A 21813-nucleotide genomic window follows, 5' to 3' on the forward strand; every position below is an offset into this window, starting at 1 on the left:
ATCATTTTCATCTACTCTAAGGCTTATTATTTTTTATTAATTTTACTTCATATTAATTTATTGGTGTGTATGTTACTAGAAATGTACATTTCCGGTAACATATACATACTTTTATGATACATTCTTTCAATATCCATCAATTTCGATGTTTCACATGTACTGGAGGTTTCGTGACAGCCACATTTTTATTATAAATTTAAAGAGATATAATTTTTTTTATGTTATATCAATTTGTACGGTAAAGATAATATTTGGCACATACGACTACGGAGATACGATACGGATACGGCCATTATGGAGATGGAAATTTAACAAAATTAAATAAGAAACATGACAAGTCTTTTTTTAATAAATTAAATATTACAGTTTCATACAAAAAAAAAACTTAAGTCATTTATACCTTTAATTTTAGTTCAATTGTCTTTATAACTCGCTATATTGGATAGTGTTCATGTGATTTAGAAATTACTTCATACTTTTATTTATAGCTTACAAAAGCATCGATGACCACTTTCATCAAGTATAAAAGTATCACATTCGAAACATTACAGCTTACGTGATAATTGTAAAATAATACAATTTTAATTTTAATTAACTTTGGAACACATTTCAAACATATTCAAGTAGTACATTTAAGAGTATTTAACAATATTTAAAATTATTTCAAACGGATTAAAATCTTGTACATAACCTTTCTCCTTTCGATATTATAAGCCTAAAAACATTTAAAGGCCTATTATTTAGGCAAACAGGAAGTTTCGAACGTATGTTCTATTCGACTAATTATTAACAGTGCCGACGATTTTAATCACTTATTATATATGGACATATGTTACTACTATGTAAAAGATATAATTAGATTTAAATTATATTAATAAGCTCAACCTATAGAATATGACCTTTTAAATGTTGCATGTCTTTTCTTCCTGCAGAATTTTCTCTTGAACTTTCTCCGCGTCTGAAAACCTTTCAATTTATCGCTATTTGTTAACGTTTCAACAATATTCGTCCACTTCTGGTCTAAGTCTTCTGGTAATTTATCATTAATTAAAATTATAGGTTTAACAAAACGAATATTTTTATCTTCAGGTTTCGTGTCTCCCTTTTGGAAAACTGAGGAGATTTCCGACCAATCTTTTGGTGCGTCTTCAGGTGAGTTGACTTTCGTGTCTCTGTTAGGAATTACAGAAATCTCTATGTTACTGTGTGATAGCTCTGATGTATGGTCGTCTGCTTCACCGTTCGTTGGCATAGCGGCATTCAAAGCCGCCTCTGCGGCCGCCAGCAACTGTAATAAAGCAATTTACAGATTAAATGAAATATTCCTTTGATTATTTACTGAACTAATAGTTTTACATACTTCTTTAGTTCATTGTTCAAGTTCCTTTCTAAAGCTATTACTGTAAACTATTTTATCTTAAGTAGGCGTTTAAACTTCTAATGTTTTATTAATAGTAAGTTTTAAAATTGATTTAAAGCGGTACCTAGAAATATTAATTTTATAGTTTTGTTGAATACTCTTCATCAAAAAGTAACTTATGATAATAAGCACACTAGAAGATCCCTTTCCAAAAAAACTCACTGCGTATCTTACTCGCGAAATATTAATATCGATACGCTTAGGAATGACGCGAGTGGACCTTTTAAAAGTTATATTTATTGTAGTCAATCTTACATTTCACTTTCGATCACGTTCTGCGGAAAGGTTCGAGTTTGTTCTTATCACAAACATTTTGTTCTTGGTGCTATGGCAACCGTTACGTAAAATCCAACAAAAATTGCTAAGTTAAATTTCAATAAGATTAACGATGCCTCAAAACATAGAATCACCTGATACAATTGTAGAACAATAATAAGATTTACAATAAAAAGAAATTAAAACTTAAGTGATATTATATGGATAAGATTGTCGTTTGATCCCACACTAGGTGACCAATTTTTTATTTATAATTCAAAAAATACTCTTATTAAAAAAAAAATCAATTCGCAAGCATTTATTGATAATATTTATAAATTAAACTCACTCAATATACCGAAGTTGAAGAAATGAGAAGATAAAATATTCTCTCAAGTAACAATAAAATCTTTAGTAATCTTACATTTATTTTTATGGATCAATAACTTAACTTCTTACTACTTTTTAATAGGAACACTATTTCGAGAACAAAGGCAAGGGTTTCAAACGGATGTTGTTAACGCTTACTCTCGAATAAATAGTTGAAAACAGATAGCTGTAAAGTTTTAATACATTTGTATAGAAGAACTATTTCCACATGTTCCACCATTTTCAACCTCAAAGCCGTCGTAAAACAGTGCGAAACGAATCTCTGGAGAGCGGTGGTCGCAAAACAAGCGGTCCGAACTGCCACGGATAATCTATTCTCGGAATTCGTTATCTCTATTTACGTCAAGACATTTCTCGTGAAATAACAAACTTCAAAAATAATCCCATCACATTTTAATTACGTACATCACATTTAATCTACATTGATAATTAGACGTTCACTTTAAGTCAGTTCATTCCGCTCGACCTGAAAGAAGTTTTAATCAAAGCGAATTGATTGGTTGATATCCAATATTTCTAAAAAACATGACTGCATCGAACTCTTTTAAAATGCGCGCTAAGAACACGTATTCCGTAACGTAATATACATATACTAACTTGACAAATATTATTAATACATATGTACCTGTTGCATCTAAATAATATTTTTAACTCGTCGTGCTCACATTTTACCAACCTATCATATTAACTTAAAACTTATATTAGTGAGATTCTAAACCTTAAATACAAGAAGTAGCTCTTTAGCGAAATGAGTGTTTATTGATTTTATACTTTACGGTCAAGTTATAGAAAAACAACACTGAAATCCTTATATTTCCACTTACAATTATTAAATATTATTTATACAAATGGTTATAACACGCATTAAATATATTAAAGTCTTCGAAAAATCAATAATACGAATAACAGTAACAGTATAATTGTAACAGAACGTCGTCTTTAAATGAAATATTATAATCCGAAACTACTTGTATCTCGATATAGAAACTTATTAAATAATTTTGTAACATAATCTTTACAGGCCTGGCACGGGTTAGTTATAATAACATTCAGTGTAATTGTTGTTTAATAGACATAAAATTTACGGTATACTTTATTAAATAAATGTATTAAATTTAAGTAAATATGATATGGTTACTTAAAATAATTAAACTTATGTATTTATTAAATTACTATAAATAATAAGAGGGGCGAGTGGAGGATAAATCGAGAGGCTTAAAGGTGGTCTAACGGAGGGAGCTTCTTTTAATTTGATTTGAGGCGTACGCCGAGGAAGCTATTTCAGCCAACATAAATTAGTTATGTTATAGTTATATTTTGTTATTTTTTGTACAACTACTGAGTTTATGTTGTTAAAATTTTTAAATATAGCTTTTTTTACTCTCATAAATTCTGAAAACTAGTAATCATTATAAATCCATGTAATTAAAGGAAACTGAAATATCAAGACATAATATGTAGTTTTGGTACCAGAGCCCTATTATATATTTTTTTGTATATGTTGACAGGTAAATGGCCCACCGATGGCAAGTGGTCACCACCGCCCATGGACATTGGCACTGTAAGAAATATTAACCATTCCTTACATCGCCAATGTACCACCAACCTGGGGAACTAAGATGCTATGTTCCTAATGCTTGTTAGTATATGTATAATATATAAACATAGGTATATAAATTATGAGTGAGACAAACAACGTCGACAGGTGTGGCTTCACTGAGTGCCATATTAAATTTAGTTGAAGGTAACTTGTGACACATTATTATTGTTATATCTTAAACAAAGTTCGTCAACACGACAAAGTTTAAGAACATGTAGTACAGTGTTCTTTGTCAAATTTCCCAGATGTTCGACTAGTGTAACATCTAACGTAGTGATGTTTTATGAATCGAAGGTTTTATAAAACTTTTTATTTGACTTTGACTATCAATTTTGCAATTTTAAAATCTCTTTTTTATTTTACTTGTTAGTAGGAGGTTCAAGACAGTCTGATAAGAAAAGGCACCACTTACCAGATATTCATAAGTAACAACATCTAGCTGAGCCTTAAAGGTCTAAAGATTATGTAGTTTGATAAATATTCTCTGGAAATAGCACTTTGTTAACGATGAGAAAAAGGATATATGGAGCTATGAGACTCTGTGGAGAAGAGCAGAAGAACAAGAGAGAATTACATATTATTACATATTTTAAATACGATATCTTCTTTGGAAAAGGGTCTTTCCACCATACTGCTGCAATGCGAGTTGAGAGATGATGTATTTTTCTGACACGTATAACAGATTACTCATTATTAAAATACTTTTTGATAGAGATATCTGCATTTAAGGTCATTTACAACGCAGGACTGATAGAAAAGTAATTGTGGATTATAACGTAATTGAAAATTTAGTCTGTTTTAAAAGAGCAGTTGTAAAACAAAATTCAATCACACGACATTCTAAATTTGACAAAGAAGTCTCTAAATGTATATTTAACACGTAATCAAATATGACTTACCGCGTCACAGCTGTAGAGAGCTTGTTGACGATCCTTGATTTAATTAAACGCGATCGACGTCGCTTTACTACATTTTTCAAACAAGTAACAGGGAATTAGCTTTGAATAAATACTCGTCTAAAAAATAATAAAATATTGTTTTTAATGATACCAGTATTATAATTCTAATATGAATAAATTGTAAGTTTCTTAAGATTTTTAAATCGAGTAAAAAATGTTATTACCAACATCACGATCAAAACGACGACTAAAATTAATAGTTACGACAATTAAAAGAATGTTGTAAGATGATCTCTAATTAAAAAAAAAAGTATGTATATATAATACTTTACTGGTTTGTGTTGAAAAATATTATATTCGAAACAAAAGAGAGCAAAATTTAAAAAAAAATAACACAAGTCACGTACGCACGTCTGCGAAGGAAGATTTAATAATGAAAAAATATCACTGAACGGTGAAAAATCAAAGACGGTAGAAATGAGGACTTTATTGTGTTTTCAGCTAAAATAATTTGGACAATTTGAATTTGCATATAAAATTCTATGATTTTATTTATACATAAATCTTGTCGTATTTAATATGTACATTCGTCAATTCCCTTTACACCACTTGTTTATTTGAACTGGACAAACGCCAAGAAGCGAGACGATCGATCATCAGTTCAGAATAAAATTCTTGAACCAAAACGAGAACTTCGTTCCGTAGACTATGTCATTTATCTTTCAACGATGTCCTCAAAGTTAAGTTTATATTATTTTTAACAGATTATTAAGGAACAATCGTTAATAAATACCTCTTCTCATAAAAAGGTTCTTTGGAGCTTATTCCATCACGCTGGTCCATAATGTTTAGTAGATAATAACTGCTTTTAAGTCAAAATCTTTAGAAGATCTTTTTTTCGTTATATAAAACAATACTTATTTGTTTCCCTTTGTGGTAGGGCTTTGTGCTAGCCCGCCTGGGTAGGTACCACCCACTCATCAGATATTCTACCGCCAAACAGCAGTACTCAGTATTGTTGTGTTCCGATTTGAAGGGTGAGTGAGCCAGTGTAACTACAGGCACAAGGGACGTAACATCTTAGTGCAAGGTGCATTGGTGATGTAAGGAATGGTTAATATTTCTTACAACGCCGTCTTTATATAATATAGGTACGACAAATTGGCCAATTGATGGTAAGTGGTCCCAGCCGCCCATAGACAATGGCGCTGTAAAAATATTAACCATAAACACACAAAAACATAACCTTTCTAAGTTGGAACACAACAATACTGACTACTGCTGTTTGGCGGTAAAAATCTGAGTGGTACCACCCGTGCAAGCCCGGGTAAGTACCAACTAACTCAGACGGGCTTGCTCAATGACCCATACATATAAAAAATCGATTTGAAAACGTATTACTATTTCGAAATGAGGTATTCGTTAATAATATTTTACCGATCAATTAAGCGCTAACAACTAAAGCGACATCAGTAAACTTTACCGAACAAAATTATACGCTTAAACTTAATATTAAATCCGCATTTACAATCATATTAAACAATAACACTGTTACATACCAATGTTATATCCAAATGGTACATCATCTAGTTTCGGAATAATTTAATATATATAAAATATTTTTGACGCGTAAACCTGTCATCGAATGTCGAAAATTGGCAGTCGGGCGTTAATAGTGACCTTGAGTATACACACTTCGTCAGTAAACAATAAGGGAAAACAAACAAACGTGCTCAAAATTGTTTATGTTAAGAAAACGTCTTACTATTAACATACGTTACCTATGAAAGCACACGCCTCCGCACAGAATATTTATAATAAAATATTACTCGTTCGTTAAACGTCGATTAGGTTTTAAGGCATCGTAGCTTTAGGTCTTGATTTCGATGTCTATAAAAAAGTATGCGTAGTATAGGTGTTTCTGTTAAGAAATTCCTAGGTGCTTGTAGCGTTTACACTTTCATGACTTCTGAGTCAGTGGATTTACGTATACTTTAGAATTACCGGTAAAATCGGACTTAATTAGTAAAGTAAGGCTTTAACGATCCGAACAATTCGTACTCACTTATTCACTACAATATGTTCTACAGCGTGTAAAATATTTATATTGAAGTAACAAGCTCCATGAACTTTTTTTTAATATAACTACGCACTAATACAAATTTAAAACTTCGATTAAATGAATCACATAAACGAACGAATACGTGTACATATCTTTACATAGTCTAAAACAAAGTCGCTTTCTCTGTCCCTATGTCCCTTTGTATGCTTGAATCTTTAAAACTACGCAACGGATTTTGATGCAGTTTTTTTTTAATAGATGGAGTGATTCGAGAGGAAGGTTTTTGTATATAATACATAGACAATATAGTTAAGTAACACTGATAATTTTAAAAGTTTCTAATGTGATGCCGTAAATTTATACAGTTTTTGCGCTTACATTGTAAACGCTGGCTGAACCCTACGAGATAGATCAAAATAATGTACTTCAGTATTGCACACCTTAAAACGGTCTTCAAAAAAGTCCGCGATGGTATATGTCTCTTAGGGATTACCCACATTGCAGCCGTGCGAAGCCGGGGCGGGTCGCTAGTAACAATATAATGCATTAAACGTAGGTACATTAGTACCGGTTGAAATACTAATAATATTTCAACAAATTATATTCGCCTTTTAGCCTCAATAACAATATCTCTTATACCATTAATTCCAATCATATATCACGAGAAATTTCTACTAAATTCAAGATAAATTACTTCATCGAACACATTTGCTATTTGTTAAATGTATTGTATTTTTATAAAATGTATTGCTAAAACAATTTGGAATAATATTTCTTGTCCCATTAAATTTAAAAATCTTCGATATTTTACAAGTATTTATTGTTAGTTTAAAAAAGTTGGTGTTAATGTTTTTATACAACACAGACAAAATTCTAACTACAGCAAATGGCAAACTCTTAATTTTATTACACAAACGTTTGCTTGCTTTGGTGAAATCCTTCTTTTATTTTGATTTATTTTTTATGTTCGTGCGAGTTCTCTATTCCAGGCATTATCAAAATCGAAAATTTAATCCATTATTTATTAATATATTTAATGTAATAAATATATATCATTCTTTTGTTCTACAGATATCTGAATCAAATTATTTATATGATTAAAGAGAAGCCTAAACTAGTTTGCTCTATAATACTAGTGAACAAAGACGGTTACTTTATTTAAAATTTGTGTGCCTGAAAATCTTGAATAATAGCGAAAACGCCCAAAAAAACAGTATCGTGTTCGATGAAACAGTATTTTTTATTTAATTTCAACAGAATATTTATTAAATTATAATATTTACAACTTTATTTCCCGTATTATTACAAAAACCGATGCCAATGATATGAAGATCACATGCAGCAAGAACAAGTGGTACAAAGAGCGTATGTATTCAAAATTTTCGAGTGAATTACGGAGTGAGATTTCACAGAATAGCACTCTATGATTATACCCGCCCGCACCACAATGTTACGTTCTAATTAAAATACAAATTATCTCTTTGCGGTAACATGAAATAATCACATATCATTTAGTAAACAATTAAGAGACTGTTAAATTTTTACTCCATGTAAAATTGCTCAAAGAACAGAAACAATGAATTACAAACGAAATATTTCCACTAACTTTGTTAAAACCATGAATAATTTATTCTCAATCCATGTTTAATAATGTTATGTGTGTGTTTTCCACATAATTCTTACAAGGAACAATCATAAGCTTGTAACCACTTCCCAACTTCGAGTTAGTACACTTTTTTATGTGACAATGCATACATTTCATATAACAGGATCCCAGAAAACGTTCATAACTTGTTCACTGTAGAATATAAAAAAAATCATAAAGTAAGGTTTGCTGGAACGTTGCAAAGAACATTACAAAATTAACGACTTTTTAGATGACAATCCATCTGGAGAATGAAACGACCGTCGAATGACTTTAAAAAAAGAAATATAACGGTATTAATTCTGTTGTAAGTTATAATTCCTTGGTAGTACTTTGTGCGAACCCGTTTGGGTAGGTACCACCCACTCAGCAGATATTCTGCCGCCAAGCATAAATACTTTGTATTGTTGTGTTCCGGTTTGAAGTGTGATTGAGCCAATGTAACTACAGGCACAAGGGAGATAACATCTTAGTTTCCAGGGTTGGTGGCACATTAGTGAAGTAATGGATGGTTAATATTTCTAACAGCGCCAATGTCTATGGGCGGTGGGCACTTGCCATCAGTGGCCCGTTTGCCGGTCAGCCTACCTATTACACAAAAATTAAAAGGTTAAAAATAATTCTTGTTAACAAAACCGCTTATAGAGTATAATAGATCTTATCAGTTTCGAGATATTTTTGACAATCAATAAACAAGTGTAATGCTTTAACATACTTAATGAAATTTTCAAATGACTGATTGACAAACATTGCACGATCTTAACTGTTCGGTCAAACAGGATGAAATTGTGCGCAGGAATTCCTTATAAAACGTAGATGAGCTTTAAAGATTTTTTATCAAAATTATTAAGGGTTCAAATCCGAGCCAGTTTGTGTTTGATAGAAATTCGTCAGTTCTGATGTTTTAATTTTGGAAATTGATATTCAGGTTTCTGTTAATGAAAACAGTTTAAATTATTTTTTGACAGTCAATCTCTTATATTTTGAGGAAGCTCCGTTGGTTTCGTATATTTCCGATAAGATATCAAATCGGGATACGGCTAGTATTTTATACACATTTTGACTGTACTATAAAATGGTGAATTTAAGTATAAAACAATAAAATATAAATCCTCTGAATAAATAAGGGAAAAATTCATAAAAACAATTGAGAAACAAATATTTTAACAGATTCACACCAGGCAATCTTCCCATCTATAATCCACGTCGAATAACATATCTTATCCGTACGTGCTAGCCTTATTTCTTACGTGTTCTTTCGAATACCTTTTATTATCACCGAAACTATTGGTCCGAACACAATATTACGTACGCTACATTCTTAACAGAAAATCTATAGTATAAGGGTGTCGCGTGTTTCAATAAGGATACACAGAAAAATTTAATCAGATTGAATCCACTTTTATCAAAAGGTTTCACTATAATTTGGGTTATTTCTTTAGGAATTTATAATACCTTCATATTCAAAAATTCGCAGTTACCACTGTAAAGGACTTTTTTTCATTTACTCCCGAACTCATGAAGAATTAGACCTTCATGTGAAATCGGTACCAACCCACAGAAGCACTAAATAAATTATTAAGATTTAAAGCAGAGAAAACCAGTGTTATGAAATTTAAAAAAAATGTAAAATATCTTTAAAAAACAAGCATACCATTATAGTTAGACGCATATATAAATAATAGGATTACTTTAATTATAAACATCGGTTTCTCTTTTATATCTTAACAACTTTTATAAATGCATCTATGGTTCGGTTCTTTTCGGTCCAATTACAAAACTAAATCATGCATGAATGCTTAGCTTTCCCACTGAGTTTTTGAGTGCCAACTCCGCCTGAGGATTTGAAATCGCAATTTTCAGTTAAGTTGTTCTAGCCACTGATCTCTTTTCGTTATTTTTCCCAGCAATACGACATTTGCTACAATTACCAACGGTGATTTCCATTTACCACAGCTTCCACAAATACATCAAAACAAATGAACATTATCATTCATTGGAGCTTATTTCTCGCCCAAAGCTCATAATCATTATGTAATTTACAACGGTTCTTGACATTGAACGAACACGTTTTAATTCATTCTTCGTAAACAAAACGTCAAAGCCGCTTCAATCGATCGTAGCGTTTTCGATGTTTACGATAAACGAGCAGACTGTCTATGAATCAGCACGTACAATATACAGATGAACATTTTTAACCAATCATTATACCAAGTTTGAAGTTTGTTTTTAATCATTGAATACATTTATTTTGACGAAGTCCAAATCAGCTGCGAACAAGTGTTGTAGGTACACAGATTTTTGTTGTAATAAATAAATTTCAATACATCGTGGTTGCGAGATTTGACTTTGACTCGAAATGAACATTGTACCTAACCACTTAGTCGAATGTCCTAATTGATTAATAACGCTCTATTAATAATAATATTACAAAGATGATGATCTAACACTGAAAAAGAAAATCAGTGTTAGATAGACCATTTATCGAGGAAGGCTATTTTTCATTACTACATCTATTAGCACTGGAATATCAATGAACAATATTGTAAAATCGAGAGAAAAATTAATTCATTTCTGAGCATCCGTCTTGTACACAGCGTAAACGATGAAAGTTTCGCAAAAATCATGTATGACAGGATCTGTAATATAACCGGGCGATTCGTGACGCTTCGTGAGCGCTTCTATTGTATTATGTATATAAATATCTACATTGGTTAACTGTTAGAAGTAAGTAGATTATGACACGGTATACCTCGAATGTTGCCACATATGTATTTTTCGGTTAAGGTTCTTATACATTTGATTGTAATTAATTATTAAATGGCGATCACCACGACATTGGTAACATTTAAACACGTAGCACATTTTAGAGAACATCGTATCGGAAAATATCTCATAAAAAAATTAACGTGACATTGCGACACATGCTCGGCATTTAGGTAGATTTAAAAAGAGTGTTAGTACTCGTGGTTGTGTTTTCATGATAATATATCGAACAAAGTTGTGGTGCATAAAATTTTTTTTAAGTATAAAATGAGTCTTTGTGCAAACTTTCTTATAAAACGACTTTCTCGTTGTTTCTCTATTACCTCCGTCATTATCAGACAAGATTTTGTAAGTACACGTGAGATGATATCTTAACTTATCAACTATGTACGTTGTAGACTTTTTTTTCTATAATTAACATAATAAAAGTAAGCAGTGCACTTTAACAAAATTATCTAAATGAAGTAAACCAAAGAGAGTTATTATTTTGTATCATGGTTGAGTATTGCTGTTGGCCCTACTGGCCTTTACAGCGTCACCGAACGTTGGGGCGAGTGTTACGACTCTGCCTTAGAGTGAACCCTTTTGGGCTCGAGAGTGACGTTCGTCCTGAGGGTGTCCTATGAGATCGCACCTCGGCTCAGAACGTAGTCGGTGGGGTAAGAGTTATTAAAGACAATATTGCTTAAATTTTTAACCATTCCTTAGATCGCCAATGCGCCACCAGATTTGGGATCAAAGATTTTATGCCCCTACCGTATGTAACACTACCTCACTCACCCTTCATACCGGAATACAACGATACTAAATATGACGAAAGAATATATGATGGTGAATGGCACCTACCCAGGCAGGCATAAAATAAGCCTCACGTAACTATTTATATAAACATTTAAATAGTTACTTGGTGAGGCCTTCTTTCATGTCTGACAACAAGTAACTGTTTATATTACATAATCAATAGTACATTTATTACGTAACTATTTATTCTGTAATATTTCAAAATAATCATTCATATAATGAAGTCTATTGTAAACGTTTCTGAAACAATTCACGCATTTTCTTATTCTTAAAATACCTAATAAAACTAACAATAGTTGGACCCTCTAATGACGTCACTATTACGAACATTTCAGGAAACACTGACGGTAAAAATTATTTACATACGAGAATTATATGTGTAGCGATAAATAAAATTGGTCTTCAATACCACGACACGACGAAAGTCTGTTAAACAATTTATTTATCATATTATATAAAAATAAATTGTTTAACAGACATTTCTTTAAGAACATTAGGATTCTATTTAATACTTAATAGTTGTTTTATATTCGTGAGTTTTAGTGTTTTGTTTATTTTATATTGTTTTTAGTGTACGTTTATACGTCTAAAGGAAAAAGGAGCGAACCTTAAGTCTGTCTTTCAAGATCCTTTTTCTCAGAAACGAATTGAGGTATAAAATTGCAATGAATACCAAATACTACTACTAATACTACTACTAGGCTATGATCCCTTGGAGCTGTGAAATAATGAAACCTCTACGTCTACACAATTAAAAGAAGTTTACGTCTCATTTCCCATATATTCGCAAAAGGAATTAAAATGTATATGTTACAGGTATAGGTTTTAGGTCATTGGTAATAGGTTCTTAATGTTGACCTAGATTGAATTATGAAGTTTGGCAGGAAGCAATATCACGTACCAAGTATAATAAAATAATCTTAAAACCTTAAATTTGTTGTTACATCAATCTCACTTTGTCTATCTATCTGGTGGTACGGAACCCTTAACGCGCAAGTCCGAATCGCACTTTTCCAGTTTTTATTTCTAATATTTCAAAACATAGTAATTACTCAGAAATAAAATAAAAACTAATACTAAAACATGTTCATTGATTAATCTCAAACAAGAGCGACGTTGTGATTTACCAATCAGTGGAACTTAAATGTTATTCATATAATATAAAATCGTATAAAAATTACCCTTTTCTTGTCCCTGGATGCTGTATACAAAACCCAACCGACGTACACGAACATTATTAGAGCTGGCACCACCAGGCTGGCAACCACCGGTATCCGCCTCACCCACGCGTGGTACAGCGCCAGCAGGAACAAACATATACCTACAAGAATCGCTATATATCGACCCGTACGTCGCCTTTCTTCCTGAAATGTAAATAAACGTTACTTTAATTAGTATTTTATAAATAAAAACAAATAAAAACTTTATCAGAAATGGCGATAATATCCATAAAATAATATATTTTAGTAAAATCATATAAGTTTACAAATAAATTTTAAGATGTTATGTCAAACGCCAACACACCCTTCTTAGTAAAACACCTAGAAAGTTGTTCTATTATCTACAGCGAATAAGGTACTTAACTAAATGGATCAAAATTTAAACATTGAAAACTTTTTCGATTATCAGACTTATTATATTTTACGCGGGTAAAATCGCTATCACGCCCCATTTTTATCGTTCAAAATAACAAAGTAATCACCGCCGCAGTCACGAACTTTTCAAATAAGGCGTAATTTCGAAATTAACCGTGTAATAATTAATATAATTTCACACATTTAAAAATTCAGCTGTTCCTCTTATCAACGGTATTATACCACACTCTTTTCTTTATTAACGTATTTTGTCACGTTTATATTTATGATATATTATATCTATACGTAAAATTAAATACCTTGTTTATAATGTTGTCTGCGCTGAACTCTACGTTGGGCGAAACTACTTAAAACGTCCCTTAGAAACCAAATCGAAATTAAAGATTAAACCACGTAATCGTAATACATTCAGATTAATCATTTTTATTGTGATAAAATCACTTTAGAAAAATACGATTATTTTATGCAGTTTACTTTTTTAAATTAATTTGTGCGTACGGCAAAATTATAGCAAATAAAATACAGCAAAGCGCTTTTGTAATATATTAAAGCCAGCTGAAGCGAAATTGTCTCATACAATATTGTTAAGTTTCAGAATTTCGAAGCTTATCTATCCTTATAGTTTCAATACAACTTCAGAGGTACGAAACGTTACGTGCTTTGTGTGTTAATGAGTTTTATACAAACGGTACAGTTCTCAACGAAATCAATGTCGGTGTCTGATATTTTAATATATTTAGAACGGTATAATATGTCGTACGGTTCAAATTCGAGTGCACTTTAACATATTTGAATGTGGGTACATGATAATATTAGTGTGATTGGATTAATAACGTTCCCTGGGCACCTGTCGGAATTTCTCGCCTCAACCACATCAACTAGTCAATCAACGTCAGTGATTGAATTACGCATGTATGGAAATACGCTGGATTCGGAAACGATACCATGGTTCGATGGGTTTGTTTATTTTTATTCAAACAATATTTTCACGATTTATATTTTGTATAAAGAATCCTCCATTTTATAAAAATACTAACGAAATGAACCGAAACGAAATGACCGAGGTTATGATGTTGAGTTGTTTAGGAGTCGAATGTAATAGTGTTAACTTGACACGCTCGTAATTAAATAAAATATGAGTAAAGAACGTATTAAGTACGACCTTTTTACAGTAATATTTTATGTGTATTATGTGTGAGATAATTAAAAGTTATTAATATTTTATACATTATCTGAGCCAGGTCATTCGTGGTGAGTAAGTTGCTGAGAGATGAGTCGGTTTTTACTGTATCGAAATGTAAATATGACGGAACCTGTGTAGTATTATTAATCGTTGGATCTCGTGTAGAATTATTCTATAATATTTTTAAAAAAAACTTAGAACTGCAATTTCTTGCCAGTTATAGTCGATACAATTTCAAATTAGAGAATGCTCATGGATTGATTAAATCTATTACTATTTAATATTTCTGACTAATTAAAAAATAAAAATACATACATAGAATTAATTAGCAGTCTACAAGGCTGCAGATCTCGAGGTCTTAGCTTCGAACTCCAGGTACTAGGTTTACTCTGGTACCACCCACTCATCAGATATTCTACCGCTAAACAACAGTACTCAGTATTGTTGTGTTCCGGTTGAAGTGTAAGTGAGCCAGTGTAAGTGGTACGATTAGGAGTCTCAATATCAATGTTAATAATTTAAAAAAAAAAATTGAAAAAATGTACAGAAAAATTGTATGAACTTGTTAGCAAAAAATCATAAGCGACATGATATTATTATTGACGAGCAAATACTAAAAGCTTGGAGTATATGTTTTTAAATTTTTAAATGAAACATATTTTTTTACCGTCTGTAAATTAAAAGCTTCGAAAAAAAAAAGTTTAATGTAAGAGTATTTTGCTAAATTACTTTGCTTTTAGTGAATTTATATATAGATACGTATATTTATTTAGTTTTGTCTTGTTTGGACAATTAAGATGACGTTAATATAAACAAAATGATTGTGTACGTCTGTGTATTCGGATTCGAATTTTAAAGGGCTGTGTTAGGGTTTGAACCATCATTTAAATGATGTATTTATTTATATTAAACCCATACATTACAAATTTACACTGTACATTTTGAAAAGTACACATAAGTAAAATCTCTCCTAATATTATCAAGCTGTTTGTATGATAATCACAGAATCTAATTATCTGATTTGCGTTATTGCGTTAAATTTGCCCATGTATTGAGAAAAGTTAAAGATAACATCACGCTTTAGGTCACGAGAACGGAGCAGTAAAATTTAAAACGCTAGTACTTACTATAAATAAATTACAAAACATATTATTATAGTTCCACATATGATATCCACAGTCTTCTGTCCGAATCAATTATATTTTTATGACTTCAATAAAGGAATTATTATATAAATAAACAGAATTAGAAACAGAATTATTATATAAAAAAAAGAGTGTTTTTTTATCGGGCGTGGATGGCAAAATCCGAAGCTATGAGGAACGGTAAAACAATTGTCAAAGGCCTGACAGGACCGGTTTTGGTGAAATTGGATTTTGGAACCCTTAAATTTTGAAAAAAAACTTATTATGTATTATTTGTTATTTTATTTCATTCGATAGTGTAATAGGATCGAATTCTGGGAAATAATGACTTAATTAATGAATTAAATGTGAAAATTTTAATCTTATATGGTTTTAGTTCGTACACGAAATGATGTTCAATTTAATTTTTTTCACCACATGCTCGCTGCGAAATCGTTTTCACAATGTTATGTTTTAATTTCAAATTTTTATTATCTCTTTGCGTTTAAAGACCACATTGTTATTTTTAAATAAGCAATGTTGTCAGGGAATAAAATATTGGATAAAATTGTCTGTCGAATTTAACAAGTTGCAAATATCAAGACATCTTAAATTATCTCCCGGATGTGATTATTGCCAATGCGTATGGATCTGTAACATTTATGATAGTATTTTTTAGAACTTTACATATACCTACGTAAGCAGGTATTACAAGTTTGTTTCTATTTCTAGGATTATTATTATTTACACCAGCTTTTATGAAACGTTTTTTTATATACTTCCGTATAAACAGTTTATTATCATGAATATATCTTAAAGCAGCCGTCGATATACTATATTTTGCTATCGATCGCAGTTATGGATTTGTCCATCTTCGCCCAGTTTAAAAACACACATCGGCATGTGGCTGAAGGGAATAACACCGTTACAATAAGCAGTGTTTACTATGAATTGGTATCTTTTGTTCATACTACGAACAGGTTTTGTTATTTTACCTATGTATATAGTTATGTATAGAACAGTGAAAGCCTGTAAATTTTCCACTACTGGGCTGCCTCCTCTCCCTTTGAGGAGAAAGTTTGGAGTATATTTCACTACGCTGCTCCTATGCGGGTTGGCGGATACACACGTGGCAGAATTTCGTTGAAATTAGACACATGCAAGTTCCCTCCCGATGTTTTCCTTCATCGCCTAGCACGAGATGAATTATAAACACAAATAAAGCAAATAAAAATTAAGTGGTGCTTTCCTGGGCTTTGAACCCGCAATCTTCTAACCGAAGATGCACGCATTCTACATTTCGCATCGGGCCATATCGGCTCCTATCTTTCTAATAGTTATATATTATGATGAATAGTTATGATCTTATATAGAACGAAAAATCATATAATTAAATATTAAATAAAAATATATTTGTATGTTTGTTTTTGCCGTAAACCTTAAATGAGCTATGAGCTTGTAAATTTCCCACTGCTGGGCTAAGGCCTTCTCTCCCTTTCAGGAGAAAGTTTGGAGTATATTCCACCACGCTCTTCCAATGCGGGTTTGTGGATTAAAGACATATTAAAATAAATAATTTAAGGATGTTGATAGGGAACTGCAAGCTCGTTTATATACTCATTCGTCAATAAGTCTAGACTAGTCATTAGCAGAAAGTTAGCCCGCTTGATTACATTACAAGATATAAATACTAGGTTAACACTGTTAACCTAACATATATTCGTTATTTATTTAATATATTTAAGTGCCAATTTATATTATGTGATGGTAACCATACCAATTAAAAATGGAAAGCAAATAAACGTTAAAATTACTTTAGTCGCTTTATATAGAACATTCGTATGATTTTAACAAACTATTTGGAGCAAAACATATGGAAAAAAGTTCTCATAGTATAATCGACAGGAACAATAACACTGCTTTGTATCATTTTCAAACAGAAAATTGAAAATCATTCGAACGGTGAGAAGTTTAGCGTAATATGTATCTACTCATTTTTATATAAGCATTCTCTTTTTTAACTAAATTAATTTATCAATAAAACTTTGAAGCATACGATTCTATTTTATTGTCAATGAACTCTGACACATTTAAAGTTATTTGCACTTAGCTGGTACTGGATCTCTTTGTTTAACTTATAAATGTATGAGATAAACTCGGACGATAGACAAAATAAATTCAGTGCCAATACTTTATGTGGCGTCTGGCGAACTCAATGATCACTTCAAAACTTCGACTTCAACGTAACTATTTAAGGTATTCCAGAACTATTGTTGCAGCGTGGAGCCTTGTATAATTATACATTAAACTATCAACAGAATAGGTTTTAAGACATTCCAATCTGTCTTTTATATAGCCATTCCTCAGCCGGGATTTAGCTTCGTTCGTGCCTTATATACAAAAGTCTCTAATATCATTAACTGTCCTCCACTATAAACATTAGCATTAGCAGCCCGTAAATGTCCCACTGCTAGGATAAAGGCCTCCTCTCCTTTGAGGAGAAGGTTTGGAGCATATTCCACCACGCTGCTCCAATGCGAGTTGGCGGAATACACATGTGGCAGAATTTCGTTGAAATTAGACACATGCAGGTTTCCTCACGATGTTTTCCTTCACCGCCGAGCACGAGATGAATTATAAACACAAAATTAAGCACATGAAATTTCAGTGGTGCCTGCCTGGGTTTGAACCCGAAATCATCGGTTAAAATAAAACTAGTTTTTAACGGATTTAATCGCGTATATTAATTATTTTAACATCCCGACGTTTCGAGCACTTTGCAGTGTTCGTGGTCACGAGCAGACACTGACACACATGACTGAGACGTTAAAAACTAGTTTTATTTCAATGTGTAATAATCGCGAAAATCTAAGACAACATTATCATCGGTTAAGATGCACGCGTTCTAACCACTGGGCCATCTCGGCTCTTTCCATTATAAAGCTAAACTAAAACTGGGCTAAACGAGTATATGCATAATTTAATCACACTCGCTTGTGATAGAATAAAAATTCGTCAGTGTTATGCTAGCTGTTATACAGTATTGTTCTTGCTTCAAAAGAAGTCAAACTACTATGTGATACCAACAAGTCTGTGCTCCTCTCTGTGCTGCTCTCTGACCTTTGTTACATTATGAGACCATTTTTTGTAGTTTTATATCCTTACCAGTCTACCGCTATCGTTTATTTATCGTATAACAATATTTGACAAATAAAAATTAACTAACAATTGAGTAAATTCCAAAAATCGACATTGTAGCAATACGGACTAATTAAATTAACGATTCACCTGGAAATTAAATGAAATATTAAGTCTTTTTTTTTCAAATTCAGAAAACCTATATAAATGGCCAGTACGAAATAAAAATACACAAGTACTTTTTTGTCTACTCAAATTTTCACTAACATTTTATCCTTACCATTGGTTATATATTGTTTGGATTTACGTTATTATTTATGTGCGTGCATATTTTTCTATCCGGGCAATACTGTTAACTATATAAATTATACGTGGATTCTTATATTTGTTGGATGTAAGACTATGTCTTCTAGTAATATATTTCAACTTGCATGTCCCTAAATATGCCATGAGTGCATTTTATGAATAAGTATTTATTGTTTATTGGTATTTTGAGTATTAAATTTAAAAAAAAAATCAGTTTGATGTAGTATATCCTAAAGAAAGAGTGCGGTGTATTGACTATATGAGTGTATTGTTTAAAGATAATCGCTTATATTCGAACTATTATTAGTGTATCATTAAGTAGTGTACTAATGAAATTTAGTGTCGTAAAAATAAAATTAATTGAAATTTATTTGAATGTAATGTACTTATGTATGGTATTTTAAAAATATATTTCTATTTAATTATATTTAAAAATATTTTATAATCGACTTCATCTCTGTTTCAGGATCGAAAGTGATGTGTACGTGTGTCAAATATCACGAACATATAACAATAGATTTATAAGTAATAAAAAAGTAACATTTATATTGTTAAAACATAGTAAAAAGCACATAGTAAAATTAATTTTGTTTATTTAAGTTAAGGAAATATTTTTGCAATTTTAATTTGAAACAGAAAGAATTATAAAAGTTATTAAAATAATCATTTTAATTAAGAACATTATATATTCTGCGATTTTCCGTCGCGTTATTATATACATGCCTTAATTGTATATAACTATACATATATATAACTATACAAATGGTTGTAGTAAAATTTTTACTATACTTTTCAAAATATCTTTTAAATTTAGATATTTTAATAAAAATAACTTTACAGAATAAAAAAAATATTATTAATAATTATTTTCTTAAATTAATTTCATATTTATATTTAAAAAATCTGCATACAAAAATTATACGACAAAGATCTAAATCAATAAATGAAACTCTTTAAACAACCAGTATACATTACATGTATGAAATTATTTTTATGTTGATGGTACGTTAGTGTGTTACCAGAAGAATATACAAGTATTAGAATTACCTTTACAGTAGAAGGCGCTTTATGAAGCAAGTTGACAGAGCTTCTTACCTCGTTGTTCAGTTTCAGATTCATTGTGCTGCAATTAAAATCCAATTAAAAAACGAACACTTTTTCAAACTTGCAACATTTTTTACTAAAATATATCATCTCGTACTTAATAACAATATATATTTTTATTTATTATATATGAACACACCTGTCACTTATGTCACTCATAAACGCGAAACTTTTTCAATTTATCGTGTAATCTTCCGCAGTGATATCTGCGTACGCGCGTAGTCACCGATGGGGGCGCCGGCACACTGCAAGCACTAACATCAATGCATAATTATCTTACGACGTATTTACATCGGCCGTTAAAAACGCGTTAAACTCACTGAGCGTTGTATCACTCAGACACCGAACCCGATTTAATGCCGATTCCCGATTTCCTTCTCGAAACAATAGTGCAATTAATCATTTACAACGTAAATATCGACAACTGAAACTTACCAGATCAGTTTTTTATTAACTGCACAATGTTAACCGAGCCACTACGTGTAAACAATTTTTGCTAAAATTCAGAATTTACGACACATAAAACCACAATTGAAAATTGCGAGTTCGCAGCGATGGCCGGTGAGTGATGGCTGGCGGTTTCCTCGTTCGGACGCCTGTTACGTTTTAGGTGTAAGAGCCGTATTAGATTCGCTTCCTATTAACACAAGTAGCGAAGGCAATCTCAGGGTCGTGTTTACTACTAATGGATCAACCAATAATTTTAGTTTTTCCAGCGTTGGAATAAATATTTTAAAACGCCTTAAATTCGATAATTTTAGAATAAATTTGTAGCAAACAGTATTATTTCTACTACTCCTAATTATTGTATATAATTTAAATATATAAGGACATTTAAGTTTAATTAATGTAAAAATGTCTGCTATTTAATACCACTATAAATAATTTAAGCACAGTTTTTAATCTTAGCACAAGAAATATGTTTATAGCTAAGTTCCCAGAATAAGTTTTTTCTAGATAAGTAGCCTAACTTTATGTTTTAAAGGTTGTCATAATAAATAAAGTTATTTTTAATAAAATTAACTAAAAGGATCGTTATATTAGCTAAAAAAAAATATTATCATTGTAAAATTAATGACTGAATCCACAGTCCGTTTACAGAAAAAAAAGAAAACTCCTTCCGTTCAAATTAATTACCGCAATAATTCTTTGTAAAACGTTTTGACGGTCTTGCATTTATTAAAGCTAATTTCGTTTAAAACAGTACAGAGTAATTATAAATGTTACCAAAATATTGTGATAAATGTAATGTACCTGTATTCTGGTTAAATTTAAATTTTCTTAATCTATATAGTTTATTTGTATATACTTATAATGAACTAAGAAACTAAGGGAGGCCTATGTCGACAGACAACCTGACCAACGAACTGGTTGCTGAAGAATTCTACATACCACTTAAATTAATTAAATTTATTTTAATTATATTTAATATTATAAGTTATTTATAAGTATTTTGGCCAGCGAATAAAGTATTTATTATTATTATTATATAATGTTCCTAGCTAAAGTAAATACGACTGAAATC

At 31.1% G+C, this 21813-nt stretch overlaps 1 protein-coding gene across 2 annotated transcripts; it reads right to left on the bottom strand.

Moving 5' to 3' along the window:
* Window positions 1-441: 441 nt before the first annotated feature.
* Window positions 442-20849, bottom strand: LOC125064805. 2 transcript variants are annotated; one of them, XM_047672039.1, is made up of 5 exons: window positions 20724-20849; window positions 20428-20542; window positions 20280-20307; window positions 13020-13202; window positions 442-1288 (listed from the first exon to the last, which is right to left on the bottom strand). In XM_047672039.1, the coding sequence occupies exons 2-5, from the start codon at window positions 20445-20447 to the stop codon at window positions 881-883; spliced, it is 639 nt and encodes a 212-aa protein (XP_047527995.1). In that variant the 5' UTR covers window positions 20448-20542; window positions 20724-20849; the 3' UTR covers window positions 442-880. The 2 variants fall into 2 exon arrangements, with proteins under 2 accessions (XP_047527995.1, XP_047527994.1); XM_047672038.1 differs by having other exon boundaries at window positions 20232-20307.
* Between the last annotated feature and the right edge of the window lie 964 nt (window positions 20850-21813).

Source organism: Vanessa atalanta, chromosome 6 (genome assembly GCF_905147765.1).
Source record: "Vanessa atalanta chromosome 6, ilVanAtal1.2, whole genome shotgun sequence".
NCBI lineage: Eukaryota > Metazoa > Arthropoda > Insecta > Lepidoptera > Nymphalidae > Vanessa > Vanessa atalanta.

What these genes read in the sequence shown, in the direction of transcription:
- LOC125064805 (XM_047672038.1), bottom strand. Translation starts at nt 20,447, where the DNA reads ATGAGTGACATAAGTGACAG. An exon ending in AAGCGCCTTCTACTGTAAAG is followed by an intron (nt 13,203 to 20,231) that starts GTAATTCTAATA and finishes TTTACATTTCAG; the next exon opens with GAAGAAAGGCGACGTACGGG. An exon ending in CATCCAGGGACAAGAAAAGG is followed by an intron (nt 1,289 to 13,019) that starts GTAATTTTTATA and finishes GCTTTATTACAG; the next exon opens with TTGCTGGCGGCCGCAGAGGC.